Source organism: Labrus bergylta, chromosome 1 (assembly GCF_963930695.1).
Source record: "Labrus bergylta chromosome 1, fLabBer1.1, whole genome shotgun sequence".
Taxonomy (NCBI): Eukaryota; Metazoa; Chordata; class Actinopteri; order Labriformes; family Labridae; genus Labrus; species Labrus bergylta.
Window position 1 is genome coordinate 22,299,470 of NC_089195.1, and position 17,312 is coordinate 22,316,781.

The 17,312-nt window shown below is 39.2% G+C and overlaps 2 protein-coding genes across 3 annotated transcripts; one reads left to right on the plus strand and one right to left on the minus strand.

The window, feature by feature from the left end:
- The first annotated feature begins 22 nt into the window (after positions 1-22).
- Positions 23-12,701, plus strand: tmem192 (transmembrane protein 192). 2 transcript variants are annotated; one of them, XM_065956817.1, is made up of 6 exons: positions 23-125; positions 3,850-4,005; positions 4,461-4,722; positions 4,846-4,968; positions 11,259-11,364; positions 12,011-12,701. In XM_065956817.1, the coding sequence occupies exons 2-6, from the start codon at positions 3,871-3,873 to the stop codon at positions 12,123-12,125; spliced, it is 741 nt and encodes a 246-aa protein (XP_065812889.1). In that variant the 5' UTR covers positions 23-125; positions 3,850-3,870; the 3' UTR covers positions 12,126-12,701. The 2 variants fall into 2 exon arrangements, with proteins under 2 accessions (XP_065812889.1, XP_020509057.1); XM_020653401.3 differs by having other exon boundaries at positions 77-217.
- A 471-nt stretch (positions 12,702-13,172) lies between these two features.
- Positions 13,173-16,492, minus strand: apela (apelin receptor early endogenous ligand). The gene is made up of 3 exons (XM_065956825.1): positions 15,711-16,492; positions 13,993-14,082; positions 13,173-13,659 (listed from the first exon to the last, which is right to left on the minus strand). The coding sequence occupies exons 1-2, from the start codon at positions 15,784-15,786 to the stop codon at positions 13,994-13,996; spliced, it is 165 nt and encodes a 54-aa protein (XP_065812897.1). The 5' UTR covers positions 15,787-16,492; the 3' UTR covers positions 13,173-13,659; position 13,993.
- Between the last annotated feature and the right edge of the window lie 820 nt (positions 16,493-17,312).

Consider the following 17,312-nt stretch of genomic DNA (forward strand, 5'->3'; position numbering starts at 1 on the left):
TGTTGTTGTGGTGGGAACCATAGGTAGGTAGGAACCAAAGTTCGACAGAGAACGACGGCAGAATAAAACACGGGAACCGAAAGGATACGGATATTTTGCTGCCCGCCCCTTATGTGTCATGTGAGGTAATGGTGGTTTGTTGTTGTTCTGTCAAATCCTTTCTCAAACTGCCAAACATCAAAATAAAATGGAAACAAAGGAAGGGCCGCTTTATGCAGTACGTACAATCTCGTTAATGTTATCCGGTTGCTATGGCAACGGTTAATTTGTTCGCTTGAGTGACAAAAATACCATGTAGCACTTAGCCTGGGTTAGCTAGCTAGTCAGAGCACTCATGTCTTTTAGTAAATTATCTTTTTCAGATTATCTTACTTGTTAAATCAGCAGTCTTGCTTTTAAGCATCCCTTAAACATCTTTTTAAAAAAAAATACGACATCGACATTGCTCCCTTTAATTTCATGAATTGGCAAATGGAGTTAGAAGTTTATTCATGTCAACAAGTTTGGTATTTTGACCTGGAATAAGCCATTAGTCGTGTAACTATACAGTATAATGTGCAGCATTAGTCGTGTAAATATACAGTATAATGTGCAGCATTAGTCGTGTAAATATACAGTATAATATGCAGCATTGGTCGTGTCATTTTACAGTATAATGTGCAGCATTAGTCGTGTAAATATACAGTATAGTGTGCAGCATTAGTCGTGTAAATATACAGTATAGTGTGCAGCATTAGTCATGTAAATATACAGTATAATGTGCAGCATTAGTCGTGTCATTTTACAGTATAATGTGCAGCATTAGTTGTGTAAATATACAGTATAATGTGCAGCATTAGTCGTGTCATTTTACAGTATAATGTGCAGCATTAGTCGTGTCATTTTACAGTATAATGTGCAGCATTAGTCGTGTAAATATACAGTATAATGTGCAGCATTAGTCGTGTCATTTTACAGTATAATGTGCAGCATTAGTCGTGTAAATATACAGTATAATGTGCAGCATTAGTCGTGTAAATATACAGTATAGTGTGCAGCATTAGTCATGTAAATATACAGTATAATATGCAGCATTGGTCGTGTCATTTTACAGTATAATGTGCAGCATTAGTCGTGTCATTTTACAGTATAATGTGCAGCATTAGTTGTGTAAATATACAGTATAGTGTGCAGCATTAGTCGTGTAAATATACAGTATAATGTGCAGCATTAGTCGTGTCATTTTACAGTATAATGTGCAGCATTAGTCCTGTAAATATACGGTATAGTGTGCAGCATTAGTCGTGTCATTTTACAGTATAATATGCAGCATTAGTCGTGTCATTTTACAGTATAATGTGCAGCATTAGTCGTGTAAATATACAGTATAGTGTGCAGCATTAGTCGTGTAAATATACAGTATAATGTGCAGCATTAGTTGTGTCATTTTACAGTATAATGTGCAGCATTAGTCGTGTAAATATACGGTATAGTGTGCAGCATTAGTCGTGTCATTTTACAGTATAATGTGCAGCATTAGTTGTGTAAATATACAGTATAATGTGCAGCATTAGTCGTGTCATTTTACAGTATAATGTGCAGCATTAGTCGTGTCATTTTACAGTATAATATGCAGCATTAGTCGTGTCATTTTACAGTATAATGTGCAGCATTAGTCGTGTAAATATACAGTATAATGTGCAGCATTAGTCGTGTCATTTTACAGTATAATGTGCAGCATTAGTCGTGTAAATATACGGTATAGTGTGCAGCATTAGTTGTGTAAATATACAGTATAATGTGCAGCATTAGTTGTGTAAATATACAGTATAATGTGCAGCATTAGTCGTGTAAATATACAGTATAATATGCAGCATTGGTCGTGTCATTTTACAGTATAATGTGCAGCATTAGTCGTGTAAATATACAGTATAATGTGCAGCATTAGTCGTGTAAATATACAGTATAATATGCAGCATTGGTCGTGTCATTTTACAGTATAATGTACAGCATTAGTCGTGTAAATATACAGTATAATGTGCAGCATTAGTCGTGTCATTTTACAGTATAATGTGCAGCATTAGTCGTGTCATTTTACAGTATAATATGCAGCATTAGTCGTGTCATTTTACAGTATAATGTGCAGCATTAGTCGTGTAAATATACAGTATAATGTGCAGCATTAGTCGTGTCATTTTACAGTATAATGTGCAGCATTAGTCGTGTAAATATACGGTATAGTGTGCAGCATTAGTTGTGTAAATATACAGTATAATGTGCAGCATTAGTTGTGTAAATATACAGTATAATGTGCAGCATTAGTCGTGTAAATATACAGTATAATATGCAGCATTGGTCGTGTCATTTTACAGTATAATGTGCCGCATTAGTCGTGTAAATATACAGTATAATGTGCAGCATTAGTCGTGTAAATATACAGTATAATATGCAGCATTGGTCGTGTCATTTTACAGTATAATGTACAGCATTAGTCGTGTAAATATACAGTATAATGTGCAGCATTAGTCGTGTAAATATACAGTATTGTTAGTACGAATTTTCATGAAATTCATTAATCTTGGTAACTTCGTGAACTGTATTATTCAAGTCTGTCTACCACCTGTTAACACTCCTACCTTTAGGTGTCTGAAGCTGTAACCTTATATGAGCGAAGCACCTAAGTAGTAGCAGATCTATATATGGAGAGGAGCCAACTATATGTTGTCAGCAACTGTTTGCTAGACAGAGAGTCTACATCTGATACGTATACAAATCAGTGTCATGTCATCTTCATTGTTTATGGTGACGCACCCAAATAGAAAGGAATTTGTGGGTTGCACCTTTTTGACAGAATATAAGCAGCACTGTGAACACTGTTACTTTGTCAGCACTTTGTCAGTCAAGTGATTTGGAAGCGTGCTTGTTTGATGAAGTTGTCTGACCTCGGCCGATTAAATGGTGTTATAATCTCCAGTCTGTTTCGCGATTTCTTCATTGGATTTATACAAACAGAAACAACCCCCACCTAACAAGTATAATGTGCAGCATTAGTCGTGTCATTTTACAGTATAATGTGCAGCATTAGTCGTGTTATTTTACAGTATAATGTGCAGCATTAGTCGTGTCATTTTACAATATAATGTGCAGCATTAGTCGTGTAAATATACAGTATAGTGTGCAGCATTAGTCGTGTAAATATACAATATAATGTGCAGCATTAGTCGTGTAAATATACAATATAATGTGCAGCATTGGTCGTGTCATTTTACAGTATAATGTGCAGCATTAGCCGTGTTATTTTACAGTATAATGTGCAGCATTAGTCGTGTAAATATACAGTATAATGTGCAGCATTAGTCGTGTTATTTTACAATATAATGTGCAGCATTAGTCGTTTAAATATACAGTATAATGTGCAGCATTAGTCGTGTCATTTTACAATATAATGTGCAGCATTAGTCGTTTAAATATACAGTATAATGTGCAGCATTAGTCGTGTCATTTTACAATATAATGTGCAGCATTAGTCGTTTAAATATACAGTATAATGTGCAGCATTAGTCGTGTCATTTTACTATATAATGTGCAGCATTAGTCGTTTAAATATACAGTATAATGTGCAGCATTAGTCGTGTTATTTTACAGTATAATGTGCAGCATTAGCCGTGTTATTTTACAGTATAATGTGCAGCATTAGTCGTGTTATTTTACAGTATAATGTGCAGCATTAGTCGTGTTATTTTACAGTATAATGTGCAGCATGTTGTGTGTGCAACATTTTTTTTTTAATTACCAATTTTTAAGGTAAAACATAGACTTACCTGAAGTAAAAACACTCATTTAATTTAATTTTGTTCTTGTTTTTCTTAGCCAGCAGGCCCCTCAGCAGATATGACACGAAGCCTTGAAGAAGACTCCATGGTGGACGGGCCTCTGATTTCTGCCGACGCCCTCCACTCTGCCATCAGGAGAGAGTTTCAGACCATACCGACACCCTACCATGCCGGCCTGCTTTCTTTACTGCACGTATGATAAGCACATTCATGGATTGATTTAACTCACTCACTAATGAGGTTATTCTCTAATGTAAAATAGTATCCTGTTTATTTTTGATGAATTTCATATAATACTGATTATCTATAATCATGTGTACTTACTGTTTGAATAGTTTTTCATAAATGAATTGAATTGGTATTCAGTGGTATCTTATGTCTTCTTCAATGGGTGGATTTTCCGCTCTTCTCTTGTTTACATACTTGTAAACTTGTTATATATAATTGTAGAATATTTCAACTTGAATGGCTTGACAGCCCTTTTCAGGCATTATCTGAGCAATACAGCACATGTGAAGGGATTTTATTGATTCAACTGTCCTCTTAACCTAGTTAGGATTAGCACATCCTTGTTGTTGTTAAGTCTCCTGCACATACCAGTACATAAATCTGCTTCACTCCCAGTGGTCTATTCTTTATTTCTTTCAGGTCGTGTACGTGGTGTTGTCAGTGTGTTTGGCAGTGCTGTGTGTGATGAAAGTGGGTCAGGAGGAGGTTTGTGCGAGTGTTTTAGGTAAGGTGCAAGGTGACAGCGTCATTGTATTTGGGAAGGCAATATTATGGGTGCTGGTGCTGTTGTTCACTGGGTGCATGCAGCACCATCACAGCCGGGCCAGGAGCAGAGGATACCTGCGTTTCTACAGAGAGATGCAGGGACTGAAGCACCTGCCATTCACTGTGCACTCTGCAGGTACATCAAAATGCACTGACAAAATGTCAGTATGTCAGTAGGATATCCAGGTTCATGGATATGTCCATGTTCTGGTTTTTCCACAAGATGGCAGTAATGCTACAAATGTTTGTTTGTGTGCAGGAAATGTTTTGCTGCTGGTTGTTCTGGCTGCAAGACTCCAGACTCAAGTGGAAATCTACATGCTGCTCATTGTCCTGGGGCTGGAGCTGTTGGTGGCAGTGCCGTGCCTGCTCTATTACACAGGTAAATTATAATACTAAATTATAATATTGTTTCATTCTGAGATTGCTAATATGCCCTTTTGTAGAACAGCAGACCTTTCTGATGTTGCCTGAAGTTTGATTTTATAATGTGTAGCAGGTCTTCAATGCACACACAGACACACAGGACTTCTCCCTCCATACACACACACACACACACACACACACACACACACACACACACACACACACACACACAGTCTTTCCTTTTAAAAAAAAGGTCTATGCATGATCACAATCTAAGATCAATAAACTAGTGGACAGACTGCACTTGCTCTCTAGCCCTCACATACGTTTTGCGAGTAGTGTCTGTATGATCAGAATGTGACCAGAAGGAGAGAGAGATGTCCACTGTAAGGTTCCTTCTTAAATGCAAAGCCTGGGGTGTGACATGTTAAATATGAATCTTGTAATGTCCATTGATTTAATAAGCTGGTTGCTCCTGATGTTTTCCTCTGCTGTTAGATTTGTTACCTCATCATGTCTAACCTCTCTACATGAGGCTGCTGTGCTAACAGAATCACTAATGAAACTTTTTTTTATAGCCACAGTTGTGATTTTGGGAGACTTTATCAAACACACGTTGTCCTCACCTCACCATTAATAAGAATGACGATTCCATTCAAATGAGAATTATCTCACTTCTTTACAGCATGTATCACAGAAATGAATCTCATTCTGTATTATGTACGCATTTTAGGGTGTGTGTGTTTGTTGGGGATAGATTTATTGATTTTTCGTCCCCTGTCAGTCACATCCCTGATATCTATATTAATATGCAAAACTCTGTAGCATTTTATTTAATGGAGAATATGGAAACAACAGCAGTATACAAATATATTACAATTAATTACAAATATTTTGGATTTGCACCACACCAGTCTGCATTTGGTTTCATGATTTCTATCTTTAACGTTTTATATGACCAGTCAGGATAAATAAAGCTCTGTTTTCTCTTCAAATTCACTTCCCCTGATAAAAGGCAATATCATTTCTTCCATTACATTCGCAAACCTCTGCCACGGTGGGCCCATTTCTGGCATAGTGGTTTATGGAGAGTCACACCCTGTAGATTACATTACACAAATAGACACACACACACAAACTACCCCCACACTCTATCTGAGCACATTCGCATCACAATACCTGCCCTGCCCTTTTCAGACTCGACAGCATGACAATCAACCATTCAACTCCCAGTCCTCCCTCCTCCTCTCTCTCTCTCTCTCTCTCTCTCTCTCAATCTCTTTTTGCCAATCTGTTGTTTTTTTTGCAATCTTTGTTGGATAATACCTGTTCTGATCCAACTTTCGATCTTCTTTTCTTTTAACATCATTGGAGTTAGGAACTATTTCAATTCAATATTCTCCCTTTCAGCAATATGTGTGTTGTCTTGTTGAAATTACGTTATGCTACAAAAGCACAACAGGAGAAAAAAATTACTTTGTAACATAACACAATACTATGCCCTAACTGTTTCACTTTTATTGCCATGAAAGATTTACCTTCTTCTTCCCGAATACGGTGCACACCAGCCCATAAAAGTATAACGGGAATAGACAGATAGACGGATGTCTATGGACGGGCGCGACCTAACCTTAGACCATCTGCGCCCCTGCTTTACTAAATATTTAACTTCCCCACGAGATTGCTGTCAACATCCCTTCATCCAGATGTTTGTGCAGTCAGTCCGTCCACCCTTGTTCTAAATGGAAACATCTCAACAACTATTTCATGAAGAACTCTGCAGTTTGGAACAGACTTTTATCGTCTCCAGAGGATAAACCTCTGAGATTTTGGATGATCCTCTGACTTTGCTTCAAATTAACGATTTTAATGAAAAAAATTATGATTTACAATTGTTTGAAATGTTTCAACAAATGTTGTATGAATTCCCAGAACACACTTGCAACTCCCTTCAGGATAAACCATCACTTTTGTGATCTGGTGATGTTTCATCCAGCAGCACCATCTGATTAAAAACTTGTGCGCGTTACTTCTGTTAATGACCAGAAACACGGAAAAAACCGCTGAGCTTAACTAATACAATGAACCTGGCATTTACATTTATACCAGCTTAATATCAGCATGATGTCTGCATCAATTTTAGCCCGTCAAATGTTAGCATCTGGTTCAAAGCAGAGCAGTCTCATTACACATGATTGTTCCAAAAATGTAGCAACCTTGTCAGGACAAGAACACACTTTATAGCTTCAAAAGGTGTACTTTCCTCACACCCAATATCATGATCTTGAGTGTTGTCTGTTATGTACTTTTAAAAGTCATTACCTGTTAACATTTAATGACAAAAATAAAGTTCATTCATTGGCAATCCGGAGAAGGTTTTGTTTAGTCCAATACGCAATAAGGGAAAATGTAGTTAAAGATGCTCTATCAGAGGATATTGATATTGAAGAATGTGTAATTAAAGGAAATCCATATTAAAGGTGTGTTTGGCAGCTGAGGGGCACTGATTTTTGCTGCAGATACCAGAGAGGCAGGTGAGAAGATAAGAGGCATTAGGATTTAGCCTAGCCAAAGGGTAGCCCTCGACCCACTCCACCCAAACACACTAACACACACACACATTGTCCCGCTGTGTTTACAGTCAGGGTGATCCAGAGTGTATGTGGGGGTATCTGTGATCGCCTGCTACATTCCTGCTCAGATCAGTGCAGTCAGGCCTGACGCAAACCCAGCGACGCCTTGCAGCACAAACCTCTTTAAGCAAACACACACACACACACGCTCTGATGCGAAGTCAAGGTGACATCGCGAGGAAATAAAAAAATCTTTTTTTAGGAGACAGAGAAGGAGAGATGTAATGCCTGCAGCTATGAAGTCCATACAGGAAGGCCTCGTTCAACTTCTCTTTGAAGTGCATGCTCATTGTGAGTGTGTGTGTGCTTGTGTGTGTGTGTGTCTTTGAGGTTTGCTGTATTTTTCTGCCTCTCATTTTAACATGAATACACTCTCCTCTATAGAGCTACATACACATCAAAGCCATGTCTTGTCCTTCAAAGGCTTAATTTAGAATACTTCTCTCTCCTCTGCCAGGCAAGAAGTTAGTGTAAGCACTGCGGGGCACACAGTTACCACACACACACACAAACACACACACACACACACACACACACACACACACACACACATCCACACATCCCTACATACTTACAGTACACCGCTGTCACAAACAAAGCTTATGGACTGTAAGACAGGGAAAATGTCAGATGAGATAATGAAATGTTGCACACAAAGAATGTCATAGATTATTCAGTTTTCTCCTGTAAGCAGTGGTGAAGAAAATATTCAGATCTCACAGTCGTTGAAAGTATAAGTAATTTAACTACAAGTAATCTTTCTGTAAAGTGTTTGCATTAATTATAAAATGATGTGGAAATGTGCAGAAACACATTCTGAAGTTAAAGTATCCAAATGCAGATGAATGTCCTTTTTAAATGTTTTAGTTTAAATCAAATGAGGATCATAGGTTAAGAAAGATTAGACTGCCACTCCCATAAAGTTTTTAGTTTTCATTGAAAATTTCTACAGGCAATATTACAAACTATGTAGTCATATCATAGATAGTGACAGTCTGCTAATTCCCTTTCAGAGCTGCGTTCATCCTTCTTTAAGTGATTCTTCCTTTCTGCTCAGGTTTGTCCTTGAAGCAAATTTTTGCACCTTTTCTATCAGGTCTTCAGCTCCTGTAGAGCCAAGAACCAGGATTTACTTTTCAGCATATTGTCGACTTGCATCCTACTTTAAATTTCTTTATTGTCCTGTGTTACGACTGAAATGTGATCTTCCTCCTCTCTGCCTTTTCGTCTTGTGTATCTTCATCCTGTCTCCACATGCTTGCTGGGATCCATTTCCCTCTGGTTCTTTGATTTTTTTTGCTTCAAGCAGTGCGTGTACTTGTGAGCACTGTATGTGTTACTATAAGCTGTTAGCACCTCTGCAGCTTCACCGTTATCACCTGGAAATGTGCACCTCTTAATGGGTGATCCGAGCTTCTCAGATCTGCGTAGACCATGTCTGAGCACTGTATGTCCAACCGTGTGAGCGTGTGAAAGTCTCTATCAGGAGTGTGTGAAATGTGCCACCTCCTCCACACTGTTCCCTTCATCCTTCCATCCATCAATCCATCTATGCTTCCTGGTTTCTGTGTCCAATTTTGACCCCCTGCTGTGAATACACACAAGTCCACAGATTGGAAGGTCTTTCAGGTTTCTTGAAAACCTGAAAAGGTTTGAAAATGAAACATATTTACGGATATGTTTTAAAAGCTATGACTAAAGTGAAATAACATTTATTAAAAACCTAGATTTTTCAGATGTAATTCCGCTATTCATTTTCCATATTTAGGAACCTGCTCAAAAATAATGATTTTATTTCTGATCAAACACTAACATATGTGGAAAACAGAGCTTTAAGATCCGTCCCAACACTCACATTCATGATATTTGGTGTCTGGAAAGTACACGTTTCCAGATGTGTGAACTCTGGACTCCCTGAGTGACAGATTTGATATATTAAAAAAAAAAAAGATCAAATGCTTTGTTTCCCCCACAAGTCTTAATGAGTTGTTTATGTGAAAACAAGGTTTACATCTGTGAAACTAAAAATAACAACTATTCACTTGGAAAACAAAATCAATACTATTAAATAGCATAGACAAACCCTAACGTCTAAACATGTTTAGAAGGGAAGAAGACATCAAAAATCAAAATAGTAATCATGTAAGTGATTATTCAAGGAAGGCAATCATTTTAAGAGCAGGTTGCCTAGCAGTTCTATAAACTGAGGCTATAGTCCTCCAAACAGGCAGTCTAAAGTTCAAATCTAACCTTCAGCTCCTTTCCCACATGTCATCCCTCCCTCTCTCTGGATTCCTATTCTATCCATTGTCCTATCTTATTTAACCCCCCCCCCCCTCCAAAAAAAGAGAACAACATATTCTGTTCATGATTCCTTATTCTCATTCCTTTTTTAGTTATGAGGATAGTTATCATACTATAATTTTTCAAATGGAAGTTTTCAGACAAAACTGCACTTCAACTGAAGTATGCTGCAAAAATCCTATCAACATTTAACCTCTGGCATCTCTCAAAGTAGTTTTAAATTTATTATTCTTGATTGCTACAAATATCTTACTAAATAAAATTTGAGGAAATTAAAGAAACTTCCAGAAGAGTATTTGATGAAAGAGTTTCCCAAAAGGCTTTAAAAACACAGTTTTTCTTAAGGAGGTAAACAAAATGTCAAATTATTTGAATATTATTCCAACATAAAATAATATTATTAAAACCAACCAATGCCACATCAATTGTTTTTAACCAACTTAATTTTTATGTTTATAGGTTCTGTTTGGCTTGTTTTTTGTTTTGTTTTTCTTAGCATCGAATAGAAACATTGTCAAGGATGGTAGAATTTTAAAGGAAACCTATTATTAGAAACTTATTTCGGAATTGAAAATCATTATTTTGTGATGCTCAAATGTTGACCTTTGCAGGGATTAACTTAACTGTCTCTGCCTTTCTGGAATGTCTCTCTTTCTCACATACTTGCTTACTATTGCTGTATGTACAAACACACACAGACACAGACACACACAGACACAGACACACACACACACACACACACACACACACACACACACACACACACACACACACACACACACACACACACACACATAGGTTTAGGGCTTCATTATGCAGGAATGTGCAGTATTTCTTTAGATTGTGTGTCAGTGTGGATGCAGAGATGCTGCACTGTAGCAAAGTAAAGATAGCGCTCTTTAGAACCTCCCTGACAATTTCCTCTGGCTAATGACACCGAGTCTTATCAATACTGAGGCAGCTCCTCCCTCTACCCTTCCTCACTCACTCACCCAGCTAACTTCACACACCTCAGGCTTATCTTGATTCAAACAGCACCCGTATCTCCCATTTTTTAAGCACCCGCTCCTCTTCCGGCTTCTGTATACCCCATAGCAACACCTTGCTGCTAACCCCGCCTCCTGTGTAAAGGTGTACGTTTAGGGTGAGAGAATTAGAGGTTTGAGTGCAGGATATGGCAGCCCATAAGAGCTAAGTGCAGGATATAACAGTCTGTGTGTTTAGCAGAGGGATGGAAAACAGTAAAAAAAAACAAATGAGTGCTGTTTCTCACCTGAGTGGTTCATGTTTGCAGGACAGCTCTCACTGCACTATAACATCTGTGTGCAAGATGAAGTGTCAGTTTTGATTTCTGTGTTTGTGGTATTAGTGAAGGTGATGCGGTTCAACAGAGAGCGAGCGGCACCAGACGTGAGCCAAGAGGAACATTCACGCAACTTCAGCGTCACAAGCGTGCCGACTGAGACCGGCTTCAGGTACAAAGATTACACTCAAGAATACATCCCCAGTGTTGCTTCCAGCTCTGCAGACATAACATCATATATAGGCACTTTTCCTGCTCCAAGTTTCCTGCTTCTGAAAGTTCTGTTACAATTTATGTTGAATAACATCATTGGTCAAATTTTGACCTTCTCATGTAAGATTCATCCTAAACATGTGTCTTCCTTACATTTGTCATTTCTCACCCATTTTCTGGAATGAAGGTAAACAAAAATCCTGCACATTTATACAATTGAGTATTGTCTATCTATGAGGAAACACTGTGATGTGACTTGCAAATAATCATTTCTGCTGATAATGCTTCCCTTTTTAAAGAACAATAAAAAACAAAACAAATTAAAGTAGGACTTTAGCTAAGCTAGAGAGCTGCAGGTCGAGTACCGCAGGTCCAAATATTCGATTAATTGACCAGTCGACACCTAAATGATTAGTTGTCTCAGCTCTACAAGTGTTCTTGTTTTTACACTTTTTTTTCCTGATCTCATCGGAACAACATATAGTGTGTGAGGGAAGAATAAGGAGCTCGCGTTCATCTTGGCTAATGGACAGGCAGTGCAAATGTGTACCTTATTTGTTCGTATCCCACAGAACATAAAGATTGTGTGCTACTATGTGTCACAGGGAGTGCTCGAGTCTTGAGGAGGTGGTGGAGAAGCAAGCCGACCTGATTGAGTACCTGAAACAGCACAACACCTTACTGAGCAAAAGGCTGCTCAACCTCACCGCTCAGCACTGACCACAGTCCAACCTCCTCCTGGGCCTCCTCTTCCTCCAAAACTGTGAGGAAAGGAAGGGGATCTGTGGATTTTGAAAGAGCGGACTCAAGCTTGGAAGAAACAGTTGATAAAAACACTATTAAGTAAGACAATCCCCGCGCGCGCGAGCACCTGTGCGCACAGACTTGAAGACGGAGATGGAGAGATTGCGCAGGAGGAGGTGAGCTGTAAGTGTAGGGCAGTTAAAAAAGGGGAGGTGGTGGGAGGAGGAGGAGGGGAGTCATGGGTCACAGATCAGAGGTGAGGGGTTTTTATCACTGTGTTACGACCCTCAGTGACCCACGTTTGCTGCCGGTTGTGTTACTGTGAGAGAAACAGAAGGGGCAAAATAGTTTTAGAGATCATTTGCACTAAAGTGGGGGAACTGAAAGAGGAGGAGTTGGAGGAGGGAGCGAGTAAAATGTCTGAAAGTGCTTTTTTATTTGTCTGATTGTGTAAATGTTTCAATTGGTTGTAGTTTTTTTTTTTTCTATCTTGTTCAGTAATGTAGGCTGTGTGTATTTGGTCTGATTCCAATAAATCTATAATAATCTCAAGTTTTGTGTGCAACAGTTAAGTGTTAACTTTGTGTAGGGTAAAAACACAAACAATAGTACTGCTGACACTTTCAACAATTACTTGGTGTGAATGTCTTTCCCACCCGCCCTGGCTTCTTTCTCCGTGTTGAATTTCAACAGTCACGGGAATCTTCGTTAACGCAATATCGAGTTCATCATTTGAGCCCTTGGCGTTTTCCACCCATTGAGATCTCTTTATGCTCTTGCGTCTGTTAACACCACAGGGGAGCGCCGCTTTTACGACTCCTTTCCCATGTAGCTTCTCATTGGAGCTCTGTGTTTAAATTGGGGCCTTTAGGTTTCACATTCTAAGATATTTGTTTGGAGTAAAAGTTGTCCATATTTAAATTATATCTACCCTAAAAACTTTGATTTGTAATAACCCATTATGTATCCTGAAATGCTTTTTATAGTAGTTGATTGAAAAAAGGAGATACAACACACTTCATTGATATATTTTTATTTTTAAAATTTTAAAATTCAATCAACATTTGAAGTGCATACATCCATAATAAACACTTTGAAAGGAATGCTCCGAAGTTGCTGTTCATCTTAGCTGCAGTCGCTCAGATGTTTCCAGCTCTTTGGTCCGTAGCTTTTAAGTTAATTGTCGACGTCAGATGTTGATGTGGCTCCTTCTGTCTTTGCTTTGTCTTTCCCTCTTCTGCTGGTGAAGAAGAGGAGATGCCGCTTGCAACCTGACACAAACCCAGACCAGTGGCCACCGGGATGCCATAACATCACATATTCTACATTTGTTGGAATGTATGTAGCTGCAAAGACATGATAGTCATGTTGTGACCTTTTTAAGGTGTCCCATAGTTTAGCTCCAGTTCACAGTTCTTGGTTCTGGGGCCCTGCTTTTGGCCACACACTGCCTTTGTGTGGTGTTTTTCTTTTCTCTTTTCTTAGATCACCCTCAGAGTTGTGCCTCAACCTGTAATGGAAATAAAAAAAATCAATTAATTTTCGGCTTAAACAAGTTCAAAATAAGAATAAGTAACTTTCCATGTACAGAAGTCAAAATTAAAGCTGAATGGCCCATGGCCCAAAAGCAGCAGTCTTCATCATTAGTGAGATTTATGTCTGCACTTCTGTTCTGCGTGAATACACACCTCTGCCACTATTCACACACACCTACTTAACTGCCACCTGCTGGCTCTTCAACTTGAATTTTGTACTTAATGCTGGACAGCCCTGGGTCATTACTGTTTTTTTTCTTTTTCTTTTTGTTGTCACAGAAACACATGTAACAGCACACATGTCTCACCTTAGGGGAAGGGTACCCTGGAGTGGAGGGGTAAGCAGCGCCTGTGTGGGCAGTGGTGTCTGTGGTATTTTCTTCTCAGGTTAAGGAAATCTGAAAGAAAGAAAAAAAGGAGAGTTTAAATTTAAAATGAAGAAAAAAACAACAACTTGACAACCAGAAATAAATCAGTTTCTAACCTGCCATATGTATTTCTGATTAATGTTAGACTACTGGCATAGGTGAACAGCTTAGAACAGGGAGTCAAAGGTGCAAAGGCAAGTGAGACTGGACCTGCTTTCTTACAGCAGAGCTACCCCCTTCTAATAAACCGGGACACACTTGATTATTTTTTTTAAAAGTCCCTAATAAATCCACTTTGACTCCCGCAGTTCACAGACTACCAGCCAGGCCCAGGAAGAGATAAACTGCCAGATGACTTTATGACTCCCTCTTCCTCACCCCTCCTCCTCCTCTTCCCTCTGAAAGAAAATGCTCCCCACGCCTGGAGGTACACTTCTTTACACTTGGCACTGCTACTCCATGTCATGTTAATAAAGCTCGGGTATTTGCATGGCGTTTTAACACCGCGATTAACAAAAGCAGGCCAGAGTGCCTTCCAGCCGGGGACAAAGGGGGCTCTCTAGGGTCGCTGTGCGATCCCCGGCGGCTATCCGCTCCCTCCCTCTTCCTCAAATCATCCTCTCCCTTCCATCATCACATGAACCGAAACACGACCTCTAGCCTGACGCTTCTCTGATCAACAAGCGCAGATTAAGTCCGGATTAAAAAAAAACATCTTGGATCAAATTTGCGCAACAAAAAAAAAAGCCATGCCACAAGAAGTCGCAGCACTAACTCTACTTTTACCAGCAATTAAAAAAAAATATATATATATATATATATATATATATAAGCTATATTTCTGAACTTTGTCGATTGTTGCCTGGTTAAAGTAAAGTTTATTAGATAAACTCAAACATATGCTGCACTTTGAGTGTGCCAGTGTTGTGGCCGTGTTGGAAATTTCGCCTAAGCTTGCAGGAACAACCCCAATTAAATAAATGTATTTTTAAGGCAATTAAGACCATCTCTGGTTATCTTGCTATAGCATAAATTTTAAAAAAAGGAAATTATTACAGGCCTACTGAAATATTCGACAATGTAAGAAAACCATTAGCTAATTCTTATGATTGAGTCTCAGGAATAAAACTTTTGATTTCTTCAAGATGAAACAGTGACGTTGGCTTTGCACCTCTTTTTCTCTTTTATATATTTTTTTTGGTTTTATATTTTGGCCTGCGCTGTTCGCTGTAGTTAATATAGGTTATAATAGGTGAATATTTACAGTCTATGGTTAAAGTAAATCAGCCCAAGAAAGCGCCACATATTGTGCGGATTTGTACACACACAATAATGATTGACGGGCCATTACTTCATCTCTTAGTATGTTATCGCACATATTTTTTTACATTTTCCTAAAGAATATTAGATAAGAAGTAACTAATCATTTATTAATTTAAGTTTTAAATGTACATGTACATTTATAATGTGTCTAGTAGCAAGAAGTAGGCTACTGTTGCTATGGTTACCTTCTGATTTATCCATATTTTGCGCAAGGATTTGAAAGCAGTTTCAACTCTTGACCTGGACCATTTTCAAAACAGCTTTCCTTAAAATGTTTAAGGGACACCTGCCGCGCTGGTTGGAAAATGTTGACGGTAAAGTTTGGTGCCTCTTACCTGGTCTGGCGGAGGAGATTGGCGCCACAACAGCTACGAGCAGCAAGAGCAGGTACAGCAGGTTGAAGATCTTCATGGCTATAGGCCGCTTTTTATTGTATCTTCTGAAAGGCTCAGTCAATGATAATCTTCAAAAAGTTTCTAGAGGCTCGCTGGTTCTTAGTTGGACTGTTGGTGACGCTCTGGGATGTTTAATTCTCTTTTTCTCAGTTTCAGTCCAGAAGATGCTGCAGCAGAGTTCAGTCCGCTGATGTCCCTCTTTTCTCAGGAGACTGATGAGTAGGTCCCAGAGGAATGTGTGTGTCCACCAGTGTTTGTGTGTCCAGTGAGAGTGATTGTCTCTGTGTCTGAGAGCAAAGTGACAAAGGTGCCTTTCCCCCCATCTCCTTTATACAGCTTTCTAGAGGGAGGGGGGTATGGGTGGGGGTGAGGGTGCAATGGCTCCCACAGCAGCCCCCTCCTCAAAGCCCTGACACACACACACACACACACACACACACACACACACACTAAAGCATTGCACATATTGACCCCACATGTAGAGGGTAATTCAAGTGACAGGAAGCCCCCTCCCTGCCCTCTAACTGCCCCTTGAACACACACTCCCCTGCATGCTCCTTTTTGCGTATGCATTCATATGTGTGCAGCTATAAATGATTGAGATATTCAAAGAGAGCGGAAGAAGCAGTCAAATTTGATATATCACTTATAAGATTAGAACAGAGATACTAGAAACTGTACTTGAAAGTGGCAGGCTCTTGAGGCCAGATCCCCCCCCCCCCCCCCCCCTCCTCCCTCACTTGTCCCCTACCTACCCCCGCACTGAGGAGGACACACATCTGGGGGTTTTGGGTGGTGTTGGTGTTGGTGGAGAGGGGTGTTTGCACTGAGAATTTTGGGAGCAAGGGTCCCGAATGAATTAAAGCCAGTGATGCATTGGACTAACAATACTTAAAGAAGTCTGACTGTCTGTCTGCAGGACTGTCTGTCTGTCTGTCTGTCTGTCTGTCTGCAGGACTGTCTGTGGGGAGTGTGTGTTCGTAGGCTTGTAGTTATAAGTATTCTTTTAAGACAAATAGCTTACATGTAGCATGAAGTTGTCTGCCCACTAATGCTAGTTGTCATCCTAATTATTTATTCCCTAAAAAGCTTTCAATTGTCTTAAGAATAAGTGAAATTGTTTTCAAAAAAGTATCACATTTTTAAAACGAAGAAGAAAAGACTGCATCAAATGTCTCGTTTAATTCCTTCTTGATTTGATAGTTTCTGATTTGACCTTTAATTTTAGACTCTTTTAGACAAAATTGAAAAGTGATGTCTAGAATTCTTAGAGGATCTAAGAATCTACTTACAGGAACTTTGTTTTTAGAAGTACGGAGAGTAAGAAGATATTCCCAGCCCCGCTTTTTGGGGCTGTCAGTTGGTGGTACATGAGGGGATTTTCTTTCAGCAGGTAACCCAGTTCACTTGGCATTAGCTCTGTGGTTGCCAGCGGCTTTTGCAAAGTGTTGGGACTCATTAGCGTGTCTGCTTACGGCTGTCTCTGTGGACTGAGTCTCCATTCAGCACCCAACTAATGAATTAACACATTAAGATGAAATG